The 23,104-nt window shown below is 44.4% G+C and overlaps 1 protein-coding gene across 2 annotated transcripts in view; it reads right to left on the bottom strand.

Moving 5' to 3' along the window:
• The window catches only part of FUNDC2 (FUN14 domain containing 2), a 294,318-nt gene that overhangs the window by 214,391 nt on the left and 56,823 nt on the right, over positions 1-23,104 (bottom strand). For both annotated transcript variants that reach the window (XM_069648980.1, XM_069648979.1), the window contains exon 2: positions 14,082-14,232. In XM_069648980.1, the coding sequence (XP_069505081.1) occupies positions 14,082-14,232 (151 nt within the window). The remainder of the gene's footprint in view (positions 1-14,081; positions 14,233-23,104) is intronic.

Genomic DNA, 23,104 nt, shown 5'->3' with positions numbered 1-23,104 from the left:
GCTGATGATACGTATATCAAAGATGAGGAATACGTAGGAGGACACAATCCATTCCAAGTAGTTTTCTCCACAAAAAGCGTCATCTGCCCAAGTTAAGGTTGCACAAACGTATTCACTGTGTGATGCCGTTTCTAGTTATGTCAAGGAATATGAACACACAGCGAGGTTCAATATAATTACTGCACACACGTGCTCTTTCTACCACATTAGTACAAAGGGTCTAGTTCCAAGCAAAGTGTTAATGTTTGTTAAGAAGCAGTTTCTGTGCACGAGTGTAGTTATAAGGGAGGCTTGTTTGGTTAGTGTTTAATGGACAGTTTTCAAAGACAGTGAGGTTGTTAATTAATGTGCGAACACAGCAGTTCCTTTAACAGTTTTAAGCAATCGCACATGTTGGGAAGGAACCAGGGTCCACCCGCACCCCCAAGTGCTTTAGAATTAGGCAAGACCTCTTTTAGGCGCTCTAAGGGATGTAGGGGAGGACTGGTCCAGGAGACCCCTCTCGCCTGCGTTTCTTCCCCAGGTGAGGGCTATGGCCCATTGGGCGTTCCCTCATGCCACCCGGGCCCAGGTGGTGGAGGGCTCACCCACTGGAGACATTGCCCGCATGTATCGAATGCCCACATGTATTGATTACAACACAAATTTAGTTATGCCCAAAAACCATTCTCTGCCCGGTAAAGATGGTGTGAGCTCAGCGCACTGTAGCGCGGCCCCCACCCTTGGAGAACATCCCTGTTGCCGCAGCACCCTGGCAGATCCGCTGTGAGCACGTTCCCACGAACAAGACGGACATGAGCTAGCGAAATACGCTAACATTGTAACAGTTCACCTCCCGCAGTGTACCATCACTATCAGCATGACCCAGCCAGCAGGCCTGAACAGTGAAATGAACAGCAAAATGATCCTCTGATGGCAGACAGTCTTTACATATATATGTATATATGAATGTCAAGTCCTCTTGCATTATTTCTTTCTTCCACAAAATATACACGCCTGTAGAATGTATTAAAATGAGAGAGTATGCTCCCATGATATAAGCTATAGCGAGCCCGCACCATTACAGGTGGATGCTAATGATAAAGGGACGCTCCAGGGATCTGTTCGTTGCGTGTATCACTGGGCAGCCTACCTCACATGGTTTCGCGCCATAACTAAAACTAATGCTGCTAGAGTACGCGAGAAAGCGGATGCAACTATACTATGAACTCATGTCAAGAATGCGCAAGAGTGCACTTATCATGTGTGAATGTCTGAGCCCCTCATATGCTACCACCGTCACGTACAGGGGCGGATCATTTTCTATGTACTCCACTGATCTAACCACTACCTCATTTACTGCAAATGTATATGCATGTAACTAAAACACTGTAGCTGCTAGAATATAATGTACAAAAATGGTGCTCGGACTGGGTATAGTGGAAACGCACCCAGCCAAGGTTAAATGCATGTTTTGAAGTGATTTTAAATAAGTATTATGGAAAGTATTCAAATGTTTGCGATGTGTTTACCTATATTTGGCAACGCACGAGGGAGATACCTTTGTGAAAGCGTACAAGGTCTCGATGTATCCCCCTCCCTCCCTCAGAAGACTGCCAAGACATGAGAACAGAGCCCCGCTCTGCGCTATCACACCTCCCCCGACCAGACTGGAGCCGCTTCAAAGACTTGTAACCCCACTGCAGCACCCAAGGCCGCGGCCAGCCACCTGCATCATTTACAGCATAGCAATAAACCTTAGTTTAAACTCAAGCGTCCCCCTGTAAACCCCACAACCCACCGGACTGTCTCAGACTTATAGCCCTGTGCAACCAGGACACCCAACACTTTGACGACACACAGCGAAACATCTATCACCACTTCTAACAAGACAGAAAGACCTGTACCACCCGCCCCAGTCCCCGAAGCTTAGTCCCTCGACCTACGGTCCCGGTCAACAGATCACAAGTAACCAGGCCTCGATATATTATCTCCAGACCCCTCACAAGGTGCATTCCTCCTGTGTTGCCTTAACCTATTGAAAGATTTACTAAAAGAGAATAGAACTGTAAATGACTGAATGACTGCGGGGTGCATGGCAGAGGGCAAGTAAGTCAGGGAAGGCATTCATCTCTGCCACAGGCCGCCTCAGCACACCAACACCGCCCGGATGAACTCAAGCCGACCTGCCAGGCCCAGCCCAACCCACGAGGGTGACCAGTGACGTCCTCCAGCCAAGACCAACCACACCGCAGCAGCACCTATAGTTAGTTGTCGCCACCCAATCCCAATGAACTTGTGCCCCCTATAGTATGTAGGTTGTGATGACGTTTTTTGTAAATATATACGCCTGTCTTTGCTATTGTCAGACAGAGCGCTCTCGGAGTTTGCAGAGTTCTTTGCATGCCCAATTCTGATTGATAAACTCCCATTTACGCTCACCCGCACTCTGTCCTGGTCTTATTCCCATTTTGGGAGAGTCCTTCATTGTCTCTCATTGCGGGGAGGATCGTGCTGTTTGGGGACGCTTGCTTTCAGGGACTAGGTAGGGGGGGAGGGGCACTGGGAAGGCTGCCTCATGCAGATATAATCACACGCAGACATGGGCAGGCACTGAAGAAGTTAGTTATTGTTTAAATATAAAGCAAAATTAACTTTTAGCTGGATACAATTTTAATGTCAAGATCTTATGCATTGTAAAATCTTAGTACGGTAGATGCAAAACTCCCCTCCTTCCCAAGAATGTGACTTGTGCTAAAAATGAACTACAGGCTTCGGCGCTGTTCGCCATTAAGGCTAGCACATGCAGGGCACACGAAGTGACTCACCAGCTGTCTGTTCGTCAAGAGTCCATGCAGGCTAAAATGGGATTTACATGATCGGTGCACAAAATGCAGAAATGGGGCATATTAAGGGTTTGGGGAACCTACATGGCTCCGACAACACGAGTAGAATATGATAGAATGAAAATTGTTTATAAAGGTTTAGGTTTTCCTGGGGATACATTTTTAAAAGTCTGCAGAGCTTTCAGTGCATTTCTATGTAAGGTAGCAAAATGTAGAGCAGCATGTTCTGACAGAAACCGCCGACAATGAAGAAAGGAAGGCTTTAGAGGCTCCCTTGTATGGAAGAAGGATGGATTGGAATGAAGCCATAGCCTGTATCCATTGACGCTACTACTGCAAGACCGGACTATATAAACTCCTGCCTGGGACCACTATGCATTCAGGCAGCAGAATCCTTTGCTACAATCCTCATTTTAGTAAGATTAAACTTGTTATCCTCACAAGAAAGACTCTTGGCCTCATTTCCCTAGAGCAGTGTATTTATTCTGGTGTGAGCATAATAATGGACATCCTTACAATTCGGAACACCTTCACACACACGGAAAGCATTGCGTCCTCTATGACAAGTTAACACTAAGTAGTTCCTTTAGCGCAGATTTCAATAAACATGCACTCAAGCAATGTGTCTTAAAAGGCAATACGGTTGTCAAATAAACAAAGTCAGTTCCTCTGGCACAGGTTTAAATAATCATGTGCACAAACATATGCGTTTGCAGTGACAATGTTGTCAGATGTAACAAGGCAGTTCCTCAGGTGCAGATCTAAATAATCACATACTCGAGGCAAAGTGTCTTCAATTGTAAAAGGGTAGTTAGCTAACACACACGCAATAGCAATTTCTTTAGCACAGAAATTAACAATCACACACTCAAGAGACACAAATTAAATACCTAAGAGAATTGCAGAAAAGGCAGCTATTTAAGTAGCCGGCGGAGATATATTGGAGGGAAGGTATGAAAAACAGGGTAAGGGTCCACATACAGCAGTCCGGATCGTAATCCCGATTGTAATCCTGAATCACCTTAACTCCAGAATGGACTAATGATGTGACAATCCCAAAGAAGATGAAGCAAGCTGGCACTATAATATTAGCATCTAGGGCAAGCCTCCCATCTAGATTGGTCCATTTTATGCAGAAAGTTGTGGTGCAAGCACTTCAACCGACACCTTAAACTGTGCATTTCTGCTGTGACGGATCCGTCCAGCATGTAGAGCTTCACCGAGCAATCATCTGTGAGTGGTATGTCACAGCCAGATACCCTTTGTCTTTTGTTTTCACCTGCAGAAAGCTTCTGCGGTCTATCCTATATGACCATGAGGCGGCTGCAGGGGAGGCATGGTATACCAAGTATGACACTGCACAACAGGTACAATTTGTAAAACCTTTATTAAGGTTTCTGGGGTTGGAGAAAATCCTACTTTGTCCCATACCTGAGATGAGAGTAGTATTGACCATCAAACAAACAGTCCTAGTGAAGTCCGTCAAATCAAAATGGCCTATGCTATCAAAACCTAAAGCCTGCCCCATCTTTTGTACAAAAAGTGTATAAAGGAGAAATGATGTAAAGGAAAAATCAGTGTTCAAAAGAATAAATGTAGCCTTCCACGATAAAGTCTCTTTCCAGACTTTCAACAAAAAGTTCATGTAACCCAGAACCCCTCCCCCCTCCAGCCTGCCCCCCCCCCGATTGTACCCCTCCCCTCTTTTGTCAGGCTCAGACCTCTTCAAAACAAAGTTCAAAAAACTTGCAAGGGGTCTCCCTTCCCCAAGCTTATTAGACCTCCGGCGAAGACTTTCAGATGTGCATGGTTTACTTTACAGACCTCTGCAGGACCACTTTGACTAAAAGTTCAAGGTTCAGCTTTCACGCTCCCCTTCTCTAGGAGTGGATTCAGCTTACATCGCTTTTGCAGTTCATTCGCTTTATCGTTCCAAACAATGCAACTTTCACAGAGACTTTCGAGTGGGCTACTTCCTTAAGCAGGACCACTCTGTTACTCAGTATCGCTGATTTCACAGTTGTCCTTACTTCAAAGGAAATTCACAGGTCTGCCTTTCTTCTCGTCTCATCTACACGCGTGCAACCTTCAATTGCGATTTAACGTTACGACTTCAAAGTTTCTTTAACACACCAGTCTCTCAGGTTGCGTTCGTTTCTTGATTTTATGATTTCCAATTCACGAGTCAAGGTTAGTACCACAGGCTTGGCCTTACCTCCTCAACTGGGAATACAGCCTTCTGATGTGGCATCTGGCCTTCTCCACATGTCTTTCACAGCCTGATGGATGCAACGACCTCTGGTAGGGAACTCTTGGGGTTTCGACCCGCTGCCCTCTACCCTCAGTCTGTCGCTCTGCTCCAGTAGGTTTGCCTTTGTCCCGGAGGTTCTGCTAATACTCGTGTTCACCTTGCTCAGCAAGTGTCTTTAGGTTCTGCCTTTTATCCGTGTGAAGAGAGCTAATTGGTATCAGGTGTATGCACTTAAATTCATGTTGCTCATTTTGCCTGACCCGATTAACGGTACATGTCCAGTACGATGAATGAGTCTTGTTACTCTCAGTCACCCTCTTCCTCGGCCCATGGTTTGTGCAAAGGTGGCGGGGTGGGTCCACGGAGAATCCTAAAAAATAGAATGGGTTAGATGAACAAAACGGTGGGTGGGGGAATACCATGTCTCACCATCGGCTGTCTCACCTCCACTCCCGGAAGACCCCTCAACCAGGCGATCCTTCCGCATTGGTCCACTCACAGGGCCTGGATCCAAAGACGATGGTTGTGCGCTGGCCACCATAGAAAGAGATCCCTGGGGACTAGTGAGTGAGACACCCTCTAGTTTGTCACACGGCACAACATGCAGTTTCCAAGTCAACTATATTTTGCAGGACCAAATTGCTGAGTGTTGCAGGAACCGGCACACTGAAACACTTAGTCACAAAGCCATGATCAGTTATTAGATTGACCACTCTGTTACAACTAGCCAGTATTTCTTTGAGACATCTATCCATGGTTCTATTAAATTAACATGTTTCAAGTCCCAAAAGGATGCTTGTTCATCAATGGGGTTTCACAATTTTCGCTTCATCGGCACCCTCACCCATGGATTTTTCACTAAGTGCATGACTGCTGGCCAAGTTGGATCAATGTTCCTTTTATAGGCAAAGGTGCAACAAAGGCAACTGTGATGAATCCGGGAAATTAGTCTGTTCCCAGGGGGTTAAGCCACCCCCTTTAAAGCTATGGAGGGGAGCTCGCTTAAAGAAACCTCAACTACGGGTTTGGAAAAAGCAGGACCTCACTGCTTGCAATGCTCCTTCTCCTCGTCCCCACCCGGGGAACAAGGAATCCCATTCCCTGTGGAATGCCCTTTAAAGGAGGCATTATCTGCAGCATACGTCTGTATTCAAGAAAAAAAAAAACATTCCTCCAATTATAATCTCGATGACAGGTAGATTTGGCTCAAGACAAAGATAATTACCAGGAGGACATGACAGCAGATCCTGCCCAACACGCCTCCTCTTGGTCATGGGATACAGATAAGAAGGCAATGTACGCACATCAGGTGGATGTGTGGCTACGCTTCTCAGCAGAACCAGTTGCTACAGAGAGCAGCATTGGCAAAGGAAAGACACCACCGAACAGGCGACGAACAGCAATACTGCTGCATGAACAGGATCTAGAAAGCCCAGTCCCAGCTGGAGGTGCAACCACGCCGAGTACGTGGAGCCTAAGCAACAACGCTGAGCCCAGCCCGCAATGGAAGAATGACTCCTCTGCTCACAACCAGTGAAGGAGCCGGAGAGAAAGGAAATGCTGAACAGCCCACCAGAGGACGCCAAAAGGCGGCGAGCAGTTGAGCGAGTGGAAACCGCCTCACCGTGCGAGCCACCCGTCAGGGAAGGTACACAAGGGTGCTCACAGTGGAGGGAGCGCAAGAGACCAGAGGGGAACAAGGGAAGTGGAAGAATTGTCCTAACCCCAGGTCAGGGGCTAACAGCCCCTGAAGAAAAGGACCATTTACTTTTTCTTTTTTTAAACCATGGTGATCAGCTGATACAATTTATCAGTGTTAGGCTGCCCTCTGCTGTCCAAATGGCAAAGTGGACCCACTTCAACAACAACAGCTACCATTTCAACAAAAAGAATGAGCACGGTTCTATGCGTTCACCTTCACCTTCCACTATCGCAAACATTCGCAAGTTCCTCCTTTCCACCCCACTCCCTTCTCTTCACACAGGGCACGGTGGTTCCAATGTCAATTAACATTTCATTACCGGCTCAACGTTTCGGTCTCTGAAGAGCGAAATGCTGTAGGACGAATGCCTCCTCACGAGCTGAAATTGAAAGTAGGTGCTATAATTATACTATGCACTCTTATGCCACCACAGGGACTATGCAATGGAACAAGGTTGACAATTACGTGTCTACATAGAGGCCCGAGTGATGAACTTACTGTTCTACCGCACATACCTCTCACTCCATTTGATACGTTTAGCCTTTTCAATTACCATTAATAAGTGACAGGAACCTTCCTGTATTTCCAATTTTTAAGAACGAGGACAGAGTGACCATATGAATTGCTGACGGATATTGACCTTGGAGATATGCTAGAACGGCTTATGTTACGCGGAGAACAGCTAGTAATAACAAATCAAAGTATGTACATTATATCAACCAGAAGGGAAATTACCTGAAAAGTGGTTATCAGCAACCTTGGAAGATAAAGCTCATGAAAAAAACAACAGTCTTGTAAAAAAGTGTAAAAAGGCAGAGGACCTAGTTATAATAATGAAGTATAAACATTTCAGCAAACCGATAAGTGTCTAAAAGGAGGTAATCAACAACAATAAGAGAAAATAGGAGTGCACGATTGGTGGACACCAGTTGAACCTGAAGAATACAAAGATACGACTAGATAGTCGGTGACCAGTTAAGAGTGAACCATTGGAATAGTTATCAAACCAGATTGTAAAAAGGGATTAAGGAGCTATCCCTTAGTCTACACCAAAGCAAAACTAATATTTTCTGGAACTTGAGACTTTGTGGGTCTTTGGAAAAACCTATTTTTTTGGATTGTAAACTCTTTTTGGAAGAAGACCATTATCAGTAAAGACAAGTAGAAATATCTCAGATTGAGGAGAGGTCACGATTACAAGAACTCTAGATATAGATATATATACTCTGGTATAGTTTTGTAGGCAGGGACTCACCTCCCACAACCCCCTACCCCTTGAGCAATAGGGATAGAAAGGCATTTCTTTCATTTGATATTAATAAATCTTGTTGAATACAATGTCAATGTGGTCCAAGTATTTCTTCTGGTCTGCCACACAAACAATAACATACTCTTGGGGGTTACATAACCCACAAACTGTAGTTGAGCTGCTCAATAGTATACTTTCAAGTATGTGTGGGCAATGCTTCCTTCCCACTACTGGGTGTCTTGCAAAGTTGCTCATTTTCCTAGAAATAGAGGTACGGTGTGACCCGAGTGCAAGTATGACAGATCATCTGCCACATACTGCTATCCAAAAACTGGGCTCTCAGAATCTGGACATAATCCCAAAAGATTATTTGTTGGACCAAGAAAGACAACCAACCAGGGCCTATGTGTCAGACCAGAACGTGGAGGAGGTGATGGGTGGAATTCCTAGAAATCCTTCCCCATAGCGCTGGAGGGGAGGGAGGTGTGCTGGGGGGTGCCTCCAACAGCTCCGGGCGCTCCCGCTGTCCGGTCAAATGGTCGGGAAAAAAAAAGGTCGCATTTTTTTATTTATATATTTTTTTTTAGTTTTGGTTGGTTAAAAAATGTTATTAAAGAAAAAGGGGGGTTGGGGGGAACCCCCCCCCCATAAAATTAAAAAAATAAGACTTTTTTTCGAATATTTCACTTCGATCAAATGGTCATTCGATCATTTCGTTTTCGACCAGTTGACCTACAACCGGCGCTCCCCCTTCTATAGACCCATCATAATCAATTTAGAACACTAGCGAATCGTTACCTCTCAAAGACTTGTGCTTCTTCTTTATAGAAAGGGGATGACTGCTATGGTAAGGAAGAAATACAACAAGCAAGGCAATGGGAGCTGCGAGAGACACAAGAGGGTAAGGGAGCTTTCATCACCACAGGGACCTGCAGAGCAATAACATTGTCCATGCATAGAGCTCAAAGCTTAAAACGCCTGCTAGCATTCACTGCCAGAGACTGCGCTGGAAAGTCTAGCGAGAAAACTGGCAGCAGACAGTTGCATATGGAGGGTGGGATTTCAGCCCGATTCCAAAGTGACCAAAGGACCATTTAAACCTTCTGATGCCCACTGAGCATTCCGATGAGCATGATCCGAATGATAAACAGATGCTGAAATAGGGACTAACGAGACCCAAACCAGCTTAGAGACCCAAACCAGCTTAGAGACCCAAACCAGCTTAGAGACCCATACGCCACAGTAGGTGTACAAGAGGCTGTGGGAAATCACTCATGATGGAGGGAATATTGGGAGCTACCGTGAGGAGTCAGTAATGAGCTGAACATCATGAGTGCTGCATGGCCCAAGAGCACAGAAACTGCACTCCCCAGAGTGCTGCATGATATATGGGAGCTGAATGTCCCTGAAGAGCCGAGACACTTGAGGGGAAGTGGTGCAAAAAGACTGACAACTGATTGAGAAGATCTGCCTGGGAAAGCTGAATAACCCGGGTAATAAGGTGCGAGGATCCCGGAAAAAGCAAAGGAGACAAGGACTCAACAGTGAGTATGGGCGACAACCAGGGGGTAAGAAAACCTGGCATTTGCTGAAAGAGCGAGTTATACATTGCATTCCTGAGAGAGTTACGCACAGCAGGTTGGTCACTCAGAGGGTGCGATGGGTGCTATATCCTTGCGACAGTCAACCATAGTGAGCGGGATATCACATTGATGAGACCATCTCCAACACGGAAGCTGTGCATCAACCACCTGTTAAGCCATAACCACAGGCAAACACTACAAAACAAAAAGGAGGAGTACAAATAATCCCAACTAAGAAGAGAAAACAGACAGACATGCATGCATGCACCTACCTACCTTCCCACACCCAGATTTCACCTTGATAGCTCATTTGGTATGCTTGGATAAAGAAGGAAGTCTACTGTTAATACTGCCTGATCGGAGTATCAAGGCAGAATGTAAAACATTTCAATTGGGTACAAAAGTTATGTTTAAAAATGTAAGAAACGTTCATATCGCCTAGAAAATACCCCCACTGCAAAGGCAAATAACCATTTTATTCCCTAAAAATCATTTTACTCCCAACTTTAAAAATAGGAAATACTCCACCTTAAAAATCTTATTTAGAATCCTGCTTAAGACAATGAAGCATAGAGCAATAGCTCAGCGGGTTGAGTGTGTGCTGCTGCAATCTGTGTATGTAAATATGTTCTGTGACGAATCTGGACAGTTCATCCCTTCTCCCCAGAGGTGAGCCACCCCCTTTGAAGCTAGGGAAGTGAGCCCGCTCAGCAAGACCCTCCGTAGGGGTCTGGGCAAGTGGGACCTCACTGGGAGTGACTTCCCTCAATGACTCCCATTCCGATAATGAACTCCTGGTCTAAAGTACAGTATCTGCCTATTTAGGAACTGGAAAGACTGTTACCGTTTTGAAATCACCAACCAGTGACAGATCTCTTTGATTTCAAGCAATGCCGGATCTTGCCTGAACTCCCAGTCAAAGAGCATCAACAAAATCCTCTTAGTTGCGATATCACTTTGGATTCATCGAATATTTTCCTCAAAATCTGGTTTCAAATGCTGCAGTGCCACAGGCAAGGAAGGAGGACACATTCTCTTTGATTGTGATGACGTACATAAGCACACGAACTGTGAATGGGCAGGGAACTCCCACCGAGGGAGGAGTGATTTATAGGCAGTAGCAAGCCTATGGAGAGGAGAAGTCCTGGTGGGGCAGAGCCAATCTTCACTGCAGAGCCTGCAGTAGTGTGGAGAGCGAGCCAAACACTAGCTGTATGCCAGAATGCTGGCTCCCTGTCCGACCGAGAATCCAAGGTCATGGGAATAGGCAGAGAAGCACCCGTTTCCTCTAGTGGCGTAAACACGGGGAAGCTGTTTTGGATCTGGTGCCTACAACCGATGCAGAGACCAGATCTCTGGCGAAGAGCACAAATCCCTGAGCTCCATGCCCGAAAGAAGTTAGCTGCCAAGAGAAGTGGCACCAGGGAAGCAAACGCTCCCGCAGAGATACTGCTGAGAGGTACAGAGACGGAATCAAGGCTGGGGAAGTCTACAAGGTTTTGGGAACCCAAGAAAACCAAAAGGGGCAAGGGATCCGTGTGAATCAGAGCAAGAGGTACAAAAGATTTCACCAAGGCGGGGAGAGTCTACAAGGTTATGGCAGCCTTAGAAACCGCAACAGGCAAGCGTCCTTGCGAGTCTGCTCGAGAGTAGTACTAACACTTTGTACCAATGCTGGGATAACCTAAAAGGTTGCAGGAAACAGAAACCCAAAAGGGCAAATGCCCTGTATAAATCAGAGCAAGTTAAGTGCAAACGTTTTGTACCAAGTCTGGGAAAGCCTATTGGGTTACGGGACCCTGAGAAACCCTAACGGGCCAGCGCTGTATTTGAATCTAGTAAAGACAAATGGGAACACTTTGCATCCAAGCTGGGAAAGCAGACAAGGTTATGGGAACCTGAGAAACCAGAGTGCGGACGCGCTCTATGTAAAGAAAAAGGAATATGAGTGAGCAAGCCTGCCAGAGAGCTGTAGGACTTTGGGGAGTCCAAGAGCCACAGACTTATAATCAAGAGACGGGTTTTAAGACCTTTATCTTTTGTATATCAACATATGCAAGAAAGATGGGAATCATTGTACGTCATTGAAGAACCTTTTGAACAATCCATAATATCCAAGTTCTAGGCCAGGCAGAAGTCTAACCCAGAGGCTGTGTCCTGGTCTCTCTCTTTTTGATTGTTTTCTAAAGTGGTAGGGCTAGTTAGCTGGTTAGGATTCAGTCGAAGGGTTGATATTTTAGGCTTTGACAAACTTCTTTTGCTTTAGTTTTGATAGGTAAGGAACGTCTCATAGAAACAGGGCGAGCTAGGAGTTATTTTATTTTAAATATCAAGCACTTAAGTCGCCCGATTCTTTCTGGGGTGCCACATTTCTGTGTACATTGCTTTGACCAAAGCACTATATAAATAGCAAATCAGTACCATTATGACTATAGCCCTGAAGCTGTTTCAACAAAGTTAGCTAGGCATTGCACCTTGTAGACTCAAGAAGTGACTGGGAGCTATTACCCAGAGACTGTCGAGAGGCATACATGAAGCTGTAACCCTGGTAGTACTCCCTAAAACAGTGGGGCCTTGAAGTAGATATCCCTTTAATATAACATTTGGTAAGCTAGTTGTATGCATATTTATTGTATTTATATTGTGCTTAAGCGCTTTACAAACATTTAGAAAGCGGTACTACAAGCAAGGACATGTCAAATAAAAATTAAATCAAGTCGAGCGGAGGTGTTCCTTAAGGCGAAAAAGTAAAGTGACAAAAAAAAGTAAGATTGCATGGGGATCAGGAGTGTATTCCAGTGCTTGGGTGCAAGAAGCTAAAAGAAAACAAATGGGCACAAAGGTGGGAGGGGGGGGGGGGGTGGGGAGGATGAGCAACAAAAAAATGCTTGTGAGCAGAGAGAACAGATGGGAGGAGGAGGGGATTAGAGAAGAGATAAGCCGGGGCGAGTACATGGAGATATTTTAAGATAATACAAAGAAAAGTTAAGACCAACTTCAGAGGATAGCCAATAGCCTGAGTCTATGGTCGTTAATGATAGAGTCCCAAGGAGAAAGAGTACAGAGGATGCGGACTGTGGAATGATCGATTCAGCAAAGAAGGGAAAGTAGGTAGCAAGAGACCAAGGAGAAAGCTAGAACAGTAGAGAAGGGGAGAAAAGTAAAGAGGAAATAGGTTTAGAATCGTGAAAAGTCAGAATCCGCCAACCTTGCGATTACTGAAGATAGGAACGGCGACATGGAGAGATGGAGGAGATGTGATAGAAGAAGGTGATGAGGTATCAAAGATGAGCCCCACATTGCAAGCTCAATCAAGGCATAAATTAGTTGATTAGTCGAGACTGCTAAATAAAAAGATTTTGATTAGCAAATTTATATATCCTTACTTTCAATCAGGGCCAATGTAAGACATGTTTCTCTTTTATGGCAGCAGAGGGCCTAGGGACCTCGCAGGCTTGTTTCACCACTGGTGCTACAATGAGCATGCCTTTTCTTGGACATGTGGCCAGACACGGCTACCCTTGCAAATTCAACAGGGCTTCCCACTAGTGCCTTGCAAATAGTCAACGCACACTTATCTATTGGCAGAGCCTTTAAATGGTAAGCTCCTTATTAGTGGTGGTTCATCACCTTTGATTTTAATGCCCCTGCCATTGGAATGCAGTCTCTTGAAATTAAAAACTCCCCCTCACTTGCTGTCTTTAAGAAACACGTCAAGACTCATTGCTTTAACCACCTAGAATAAATCTCCCCACCATCTGGGGGTTTCTACCCCCCCCCACCCCCCATCTTACATGCTGCGCTCCCCCCCCCCATTTTACATGCTGTGCTCCGAGGCCTTATGGGCGTGTAGCGCCCTGCACAAATTGAAATAAATAAAATATATAACCACATAGCTTATTAGGCTCCTGACAGCCAATCCCACACATCGATAGGTTTTTGGAGAGGCCCAAGTAGTGACGGAGCAGTGATGCAATTTTGTATCAAAAGTGCCCTGCGAGCCAGGAGAAGTTGAGACGTCCACGGATTTCTTCTGTCCCTGTGCTGATCCCTGTTTTTGTCTAACAGCAGTTTGAACTTGCCGTTCACAGAGTCCTCCATTTGTCCTGTGGAAGGTGTTGGGCCTTCCGAGACTCGGCGAACTCCTAGTGGCCCCCTGGCATACCCAGGAGTTTGTCCCAACAGTGTAAGGTCAGCGACTATAGGCTAGCCTCTAGACATCCTGCAACTTTAAGGCGAGTGCCTCAGATTCTGACAGCGAGACCCAGAGACTGCCCTTATTCCACCAAGCAGGCCATGGGTGGGCTACTCTACTGCCTCTTGTTTACTGCCATATTCATGCCTCAGGGAGTATAAGGCAGATTCAATGCATCCACCAGCCATAAACTCATGTTTTAAGGCCTAGTCTCTTGTGCAAACCAATACAGTTCTAATGGTAAACACACCCACACAAATCTACAAAATCTCTTACCATCCCGTAGCACCGCCGATGGCCAGTTGGGTAGCAACTGAATACTTTTCAGCGATGGGCCCAGAGCTCTGCCCAAAAACTTTGTTCCACCATCGCTGTTTCTTGGCGTATTCGGCAATGTCCAGTGCCTCAAAGGCCTCTTCTACAGCTTCTGCAATGAAAAGCATAATTTAGTATATTGAAAGCAATCTTTGAAATGAGGGCAACAAATGGCATCCAAACCCATGCAGCCAACTGAGCAGCTCATTGGAGTTCTTAAAAGAGGCGAATCTTGTCCCCAGTATCTCCTTATTGGGAAGCTTAAGCACAAAAAGCACAAAAGATTGATTCTACATGGTCTTTCTAAAGTAAGTTTTTCAAAGCAGTCTGGTCTTATTTTTCTTCACCCACAGGGCACACCACCAGTTCTCTGCTTCACAGACAGCGAAGTGGCCTGGCATTTTCTGAAAGTATAATTCTTGTGTGGGATGTAAGCAAATGTTTGAGTATAGCTATGTAAGTGTGTGTGAATGAAAATACAGCTACTTGTTGGCAGGCTTACATTTACTAACCAACAGGCTAAATCACTGGACTTTCCCAATTGATCATTAATTTAGAAATCCACATTCTGCAATATTAAGCGTTTGGGGATGGAGTTGCCTGCTGGAGCTCCTTAGTTTGTTTCAATCAAAGGTTTTGGAAACTAGTCTAATTTATGGTTGTTTATTGTTCACTTTCAATTGTGTAAATAGCATGTCAACTGAAAAACAATATCATGTAATACCTTTGTCAGGAAAGAAATAACATTTGGTACTTATGTTCTAATGGGTCTTATTTTGGGAGCCGATAGGTTTAACGTCTCTGGAAAACTTACCATTAATTATAAATGTAAGCGTTGTTGTATTTTCTGACACTACAGATGATGTAACTCACATGGTGAGGTAAAAATGAAGACTTTAGACACAGATTAGAGCACACATCTTGAGTTTTCAGTCTGATCCCAAAAGACCTCTGAGGTCAGTCTCCTTGACTTTAGTGGGAGTTCTGCGCCACATATCCTTTGGTACAACCTGTTGGGCTGATCAGGAAGTGTACACACGAGCGCGAGGGGTTCATGTTGCGTGTGCCATATTGATGAGTAGGGGTGGCAGCAAACTGGCGCGACGTTGCAATATCTATGTATCCAGTGTAGGTAAAACTATGGATGAAATATGTTATTTTATTCAGAATTGATACAGATTAGATTTGCACGCACGCAGAAAGATAATGTTAAAACCACCAAATGTAGCATGAAAACTATTCACACGCTGGGTACTCTGAAGTACGGAAAACTGGGAAACGGAGAGTGTTTTAATGTGCATGTGAATGGGGCCAGTCTTGAAATCCCGTGTTAAAGAAGGAATAATATTTATAAGTCATGCATACAGAAGAACATATAAAAGTATTTTTAATAAGGTGTTATAGAAATCTGCATATAGTGGGTTTTTGAGACTTTCATACTCCGCAGCTAACAATTGCACGGTGTTGAAGTTTAAGTAACTGGGAAGTTCTGGTTTCGCGGGCTTGGGTGTACAGAGGAAAAATGACTCATCCAGCAGAAGGTCCGCCGTTGAACAGGACGCAGTGTTATATGGTTTAACCGTTCCGCAAGGAACAGATGTAATCTTTACCATTGCATTGAAGTCGCATAAAGAGGTTTGGCCATTTCCTTCGGTGGCAAAAAAGATGGGGTAAGATGGCACCAGTGTCCAGTGTTCAAGGTGTCATACATGGAGTGGTAGTCGCATAAATTAGAAGATCTTAAGGGGGAGCCAGTAAGCCGGGGCAGATGAGATAGATTCTCTTTGAGCTATCGATTGCTATTTGCTCAGCCTTTCCTCAGGTTACTAAGAACACATGCGGACGATGTGCAATCGCACTTAAGGTTAAAAGGCCTCAGGCCAGTTGTTAGTAGTAATGAATTATGTTTCTATGTGAATGTTTTATTTCATGATGTCACAACCTACTGAACTGGAGATCTTCCAGCCCTTTAAAATGAGGTAGCAATACCCTTGAGGTGGATGGGGATGCAGAATTTACTCAAATCGAAATGACTCTGGTAGCAAAAGGATAACTTAATATCAATTATCTGAAACAGGGAGTACAACGGACGTCTCAGCGCAAGATCTCTCAATGCATCTTTAAAAAAAGCACTCTTTTATAGCAAAGAATCGTCATTGATGACAACCTATGTATTACTAACGTCATCCTATGTGGCAAGCTACAAAAAATGATTGGTTCTTAGGGAACCTCCAATTATACGATCCATACTAGTCTACTAGTCTACAGGAGTGAAGAAAAATGATAGGTTTCTTATCGGGGTGGGGGGGATGGGGTACAACTAAGCCCTCCCCTTAAACTTGTCACTATGAGCGTCACTAAATACACAGCATCCCAATGGCTACACAAACTATAGGACCCTTAATCACGCGGCCCCCTACAATTGGTTGGCACTCCAACCTCAGTCAGTAGTTTTACACCGACGTTAGCAGCACACAGGCTGGGTTTCCAGGTGCTTGTGAGCTAGTTTCCAACCATAGCTTCTGTGCGGGAGCGAGGGGCCAATGGGCCCCTCTCTGCCATCACTTCTCAGTACAAAACTCGGACCAAGTGCCTCTAGTGGTGGGTACGCCCCTCGCCCTTAACCTTGGGTTACATTCGCGTAGATGGGACCACTGAGGGGGCATCCATTTTTTGCACCCCCTTTCGACCATCTTGGTAACCAGGCCTCACTGCGATGGTACAAAATGCCACTCTCCCTTTTCCCTGCCGCAGCAGCTCGCCACACATGACCCCACCCTCGTTCCCACTCCGACTGGAAAACTCTGCAGCTCCATTCGCACGCTGAAGCCGGTGATGCTTGCAACAAATAATAAATGTAACATCTCTTTTCCTCCGAGACCACTGTCCTGCATGTGAACCAACATGAGCCAAGCACATAGCTCGTCCCATCTCCACAAAAGTGTCCTTGCCCTCTTACCCTCGCCAGTTGAAACTTATTGCCATTCTAACCCTGCGTCCTTGCAAGGCATTTTCATGTGCCAGACTGCTGACCATGCTATGAAGCCCACCCAACAGACCCTCAACTAAAATTAGACCCCTGCTGCAGTTTATCGTGCCCAATACTAACAAATGCCACATACCTGAGATTCTTGTGAGACTAACCCTACAGTTCAATGACAGTATTATAGTGGTCAAGACTCGTAAACCTGTGATCCGTATAACCCAAACGTCACAGATGTTATAGATACCTGTGTGATTTGTATAGTGACATGATAAACTACTGAGTGTCTTTTGATCAACCAGTATTTAGTGCATGCATTATTTAGAATGTATTTTCTTAGCTTAGATAGTGACCACCATGTTTCACAGCGACCGGACCTTCACCTAACCGGAGTACACATGTCCGACGTCAATCCTCCCGCCAAGTGAGCAACCAACCCGGAGGAAGAGATGATGCCCACACCTAAAACACCACCCTGGCTGACCAATCCGGGTTCAACGTAGCATCATGTGTTAAATATGCCAATGTACTATATAATATGGTGTAACTTTGATGTGTTCAGAGCGCTCTCAGAGATCTAGATAAACTTTTCCTTGAACTCTTGCAGCCTGCTCTTTTGTGCCTTATTCCCTGCCCAGGGAGTGCCTGTTTATTCATTTCTACACGTAGAAGTCAGGGAGGGCACAAACACTTCCCACCAATTAGCATATTCATCCATCATCACCTCAGTAGTCTGCTGTCAATTAGGGCTTTGAACTAGTCCTTGGAAGTGTTCTTAGCTCTGTAGAATTCAGGAGAGTGAAAGCATGCTCTGCTCTCATGCATAGGTGTGACCATCATGTTCGTCCAACTTCATCCTTCCACGTGACCGAAGACCACATAAAGCGAGCCCTAGTGTATTTAAAATGCTATTTTCTAAAAGACCTGACGTCTTCCTTGTTTTTGTCCATGCCTTCTGAACAGGAGCTCTGTTCTTTCACACGATTTGTATCCAATGTCTGCTCACTCCACCCTGATAAGACCTTGGCTCATCCAGTCTCGCCTTTCTGAGATCTGCTTCTGTACTTTAATTGCTTTGTCAACTGCGACACACTGGAAAAGAGGCCTTCCTTCTTCAGCCCAGGTCTGCTATAATACATAGTGGAAAAATCCATCGTTTACTCAAATGAATATATATTTTACACAGACACAGCAGTGGCTGTGTAGTTATGGTTAAGTTGCTAATCCCATAGGAAGAGCACTTTTGGGACAGCTTCGAATCCTCACCAAACTTTGCTAAACAAGTATATGGCCCACTCTGAATTCTTTTGCAAAGTTTGGGGAGGTTTGGTTTAGGGGGGAGAGGGGGGCAAAGTTATAGTGGGGGTCCCAAAATGTCTCCCCCCCCCCCCACTGACAGAATGGGGGAAAAAACTTTGCTCACGCATACAGCCCAAATCGTTGGATGGATTTTCACCAAATTTGCGGCAGGAGCAGCGGCTTGTTCCCGAAAGCGTGCTTTTGTTAATTTGGTGTAAATCCGTCCAGTAGTTTTTTTTTTAAATGACCAAAACGTGTGGCAAAAACAATTAGTGATATCTATGTCCGCTCGGACAAAAAATTTGCTTGATTTTGCGTGGTCCGCGAACATCGGGACGCGCCCGCTGATTGGTTGGTAAGAAAACGTGAAATGCATTGGTTTTCCCGAAGCGCCCGCCATCTTGGATTTGCAGACTTTTTTGGGGTCCGCAGACAGCGCAGTGAAAACATTTTTAAAAAAGCAGCATTTCATTTGTCAAACTCGACAAACAATCTTTGGGGATCTGTGGGGGGGGGGGGGGAGAGGATTGGATATTGCCATAAGAATCCAAAAAACGGGTTGTTTCACCCCCCCCCCCCCCGAAAGTCCATGAACACTCCAGATGTCCTGGGGAAGTCCTGGGGTGTTCACGGACACTTCAGATCATCTGTACCTATTTCTGCATTACAGGGTTGGGGAAAAGCAGTTTTTGGATGGCTTATAACTTTTGCCCAACTCAATGAAACTACATGTAATTTAGCAATTATATTCTAGAACTATTCCTGAATGGTTTTGCAAAGTTATGTGGGATTCTGTCAAGAGGGGGCAAAATTAGAGGGGGGTCCCAAAATGTTGTAAAGGCATATACATGTGGTGTCATTTGACGAATCTGCACAGCATTTGGCAAAACTATTTTGGATCTAGATATAAATGGTTTTCTAAAGTTTGGTGGGATTTTCTCAAGAGGGGGCGTAATTGGAGGGGTGGTCTCAACATTCTTAGATCGCTTACAACTTTGTTGCTATTTGACAAATGTGGACAAAAGTTTTGAGAAAGATTAGACCCAACCTTCAATATTTGTGTAAACACTGAATGGATTTTGTCAAGTGGGGGCTAAGTTAAATGACTATTGTATGTACATACATTTTGACACTTTTAAAAAATAAAACATTGGCGGATTTTGAGCAAACTCGTGAAGAGCATTGGCAAGGACATTAAAGCATGGTTTTGCAAATGTGTCTGCGTTTTATTTTTTGACAAGTGTAATAATGTAGGTACAAAAAAAATAGTCATATATCTTTGGTGACTGAGGTATAATCTGTGGCCTTGGGCAGTAGCCAGATTGTCTGGGTCATGGCATAAGGTCATGACGCGGACAATCTGGCTACTGGCCATGAAGACTAGGGACAAAAAATACTGTCAATGTGGCTATGTCTACCTGGGACCGGCTATGTGGTAAAGTTATTCAAAAGGTAGGATAGGTTTGAAAGGGAAAAAAAGTGCTTGTGGTAATATATGTTTGTAGGGTTTTGCAGGCTGCCATGGCAAGGGAAGAGGGGCTGTGTATGGCGCCCCACCTTCTCTTTCCATGTTGGCTGTCCTGGAAAAGGATTTTCCTTCGTAGTCCCGCTATAGCAACAAAAATCTATGTTTTAGCACCCTGGGTTCCCACTTTGGGAACCAGGGGTGTTAATGGCCTTTATCCCCCATTTCAGGGGCTGCAATGGACGATAATGGTCCATAGCCCTCCTTATTTATTTATAAAACTCACCAATGCCCGCAGACATCAGGCTGTGTGGTTACAGTATTTGTTGAGGAAGATGAGGTGGAGGAAGACCGCTTACTACAGGCTGAGAAAGGAACAACCTTTCTGAGAGCATTGCGATCATTGGTTTTGGTTTGGCGGCGCATGGAGGTGGTCCTATAGGAGTACTGTCCAGGTAGTCTGCGACTGCACTCAGTGCATTTCACTTTGGTAGCTTTAGCCTTTGGTACACTCCCAACAGTAGGAAAGAACTGGCACACCTATGATTCGATCTTGGTGCTAGAAGTAGGCACTTCCTCTACCTCATCTTTGGTTTTCTTCATTGTCTTTGAAAGTACTGCGCTTTTTTGTTGTGAAGGTCCTCCAGCTGGTGGTGGCTCTTGGGGAGGAGGGATGGCAATAACTGATGCCATTTTTAAGATAAATAGCAGGTTTGATAAAATTCTTCCAAGTATGTACTGTTTATTAGATTGGTAATGGGAGTATGAAAAGGTGTAGGAGGTGTGCAAGGGAAATTTTGAAGTTGAAAGTTCCCAGATCAGTAGAAAATGCAGTTCCGAACTGTCAGCGAAGGATGTGCGGACGGGTTCCCGGGCACGTCATCATGCCGCGCGCCAGCGTATGGTCATGTGGCACTGTCCGGAATGTCCGAAATGAAGTCAGATGTTCGTAGACGTCTACAGATGCAAAACTAGTTGAAATAGGTACAAAAAGTGCATAGAAGTGTTAAAAATGATTCTAGAAGGTGGGAAATGGCTGTGTTTTAAGTTGACACTTTGTAAATTGGACACAAATTTGTTATATTTGTCAAGTATGATAGTAAGTTGTAGGAAAATTGCATGCACTGGTAAAAAATGAAATTCACTGAAAAAACCCATTGTTAAACGGACGTTATGGTTAAGTTGCACTAATAAAAACATATTAAATTCAGTAAAAAAACGTTAAAAAGGACATTATGGTTACAAGTAAAATCGAAAACCACCTGAAATCCGCCAGTTATGGTAAGCTAAGCAACCAAAACTCGCACCACCACCGTGCACTGCTAAGACTAACACCCAGGACATCAAAGATGACATCACAAATATCATTGATGACATCACTGACGACATACTATGTGCATTTACTTTTCATACAAGGGGTTGTGAATGTAATGTTGGCAAAAAAGTATCAGGGATTATCGGGAAATGTGTAATAAACTACATATTTCATTAAAATTTAGTGTTCTAAAGAACATTCCATTGCAGTGATCTTTCTAGTACAGGAACCTACTCATACTGAAATGTGGGTATTGGCTGCAGCATACACCACAAAGGTGCTATATTTGTAATTTTCCAAAGTTATATTTTAAAAACGGTGAATGCTTCTGTATCAGACTTTTCCGTACTGTGAAACATGTACTAAGTAGCTAATAATGCATCACTTTCTACATATTTCTACCAATACACACAAAACATAAATAGACTACAATGCACACAAATATGGGGCTTATATATGGAGAGTAAAGTAAGCAAAAAGAGGCAGCATCACTAGCAACTGTGTATAATCTACATGATTGTATTCACGCACAAAAATGATTGCTGTGTTTCAGGCCAGCTTCTTCCTCTATAAATTCCAAGGAAGTAGTGTAACAACATGTGAAAATAGCAATATCTATGAATGTAGTAGCTTTTGAAAGTTAAGTTTCTGACCGTCAGTAAATCAAACCACCTGGCCTAGATATGGCAGTGAACAAAAAAGGGGCTAGACATGTGAGGTCATCAAAGATATGTGATGTCATCTTTGATGTCCTGGGTGTTAGTCTTAGCAGTGCACGGTGGTGGCGCGAGTTATGGTAGCTTAGCTTACCTTAACTGGTGAATTTCAGCAGTTTTTCGATTTTACTTGTAACCATAACGTACCTTTAACAAAAAAAATATATATATATATATATATATATATATATATATATATATACACATATATATACACACACACACATACATATACATGGCAATCTATTCACCACTTAGCTAGCCTTACATCTGCTTGCGTTTCTTTGCATCTGTACATGTCTAAACTGACTTGACATCTTCATCAGTTCTGTAGCATAAATGTCTTCATCTGGACCCCAAGATGTCACTTATGTTCGATACTTTCTTGATGTCTTATAGAATATCTGCATTCTCTAGTGCCTGCATCTCTTCCATGAGTGTCAGCTCCACTCTGCATGACGTCACCTTTCTGCTTTGCCATTCATTGGTTCTGCTTCTTCTGGGATTTCATTCAAATGGCCATCATACTGTCTCATATGCATGTATGGCTTTCTCAATGGGAACCTTGCTTCCAGGATTCGATAGATATTTTCACTGGTAATGCACGTGTCTCAAACTCTGGTTCCCAACATATAGGCAATATGGGCCAAGTGGTTGAGGTGGGGGTATTTAGCTCCTTCTCTACACTACCCCCTCTGGGCGATTCATTAACCGCTCTCCCATCACCCTTCACATCTAGACATCCTTGTCTGCAGAAATGCTTCTTTGGGGTCCATATCTGTATTACTCCCTTCAGGCATCCAGCTGATTTCACATGCTCATCCTTGTTCCAAGCCATGAGCATGCACTGTCCACTTGGACTGCATTAGATCCATATTCCCACATACTTCGTATGGTTCTTTGGCTACAGGAACTTCGTTCCTTCAGGTGCATGGATTCTGGCCTTCACAAAGTCCGATTTCCTCATCTGTCAAGTCTCCATCCTGATTAAACATCGATCATGATTTTCATCCCTATGGCTTTCTTTGCGGTCGTCTTGCATTGTGTGATTATTATTAGGATCACAAAATCCCAGCAACACCAACACGATCAGGGCTCCAAGGAACTTAAACAGGTCTGCCATCCATTGTGGATCCCAAGAAAAAGAGTGATCCAAACCAGCTGTCATCAGCAATGTCTTCCACTTCGTCCATCATCTGGATGTGT

This window comes from Ambystoma mexicanum, chromosome 2q (assembly GCF_040938575.1).
Source record: "Ambystoma mexicanum isolate Mex_15411 chromosome 2q, UKY_AmexF1_1, whole genome shotgun sequence".
In the NCBI taxonomy this organism is placed as follows: domain Eukaryota; kingdom Metazoa; phylum Chordata; class Amphibia; order Caudata; family Ambystomatidae; genus Ambystoma; species Ambystoma mexicanum.
The sequence above is the reverse complement of the archived record's forward strand: the minus strand, read 5'-3'. Positions and strand labels throughout refer to the sequence as shown.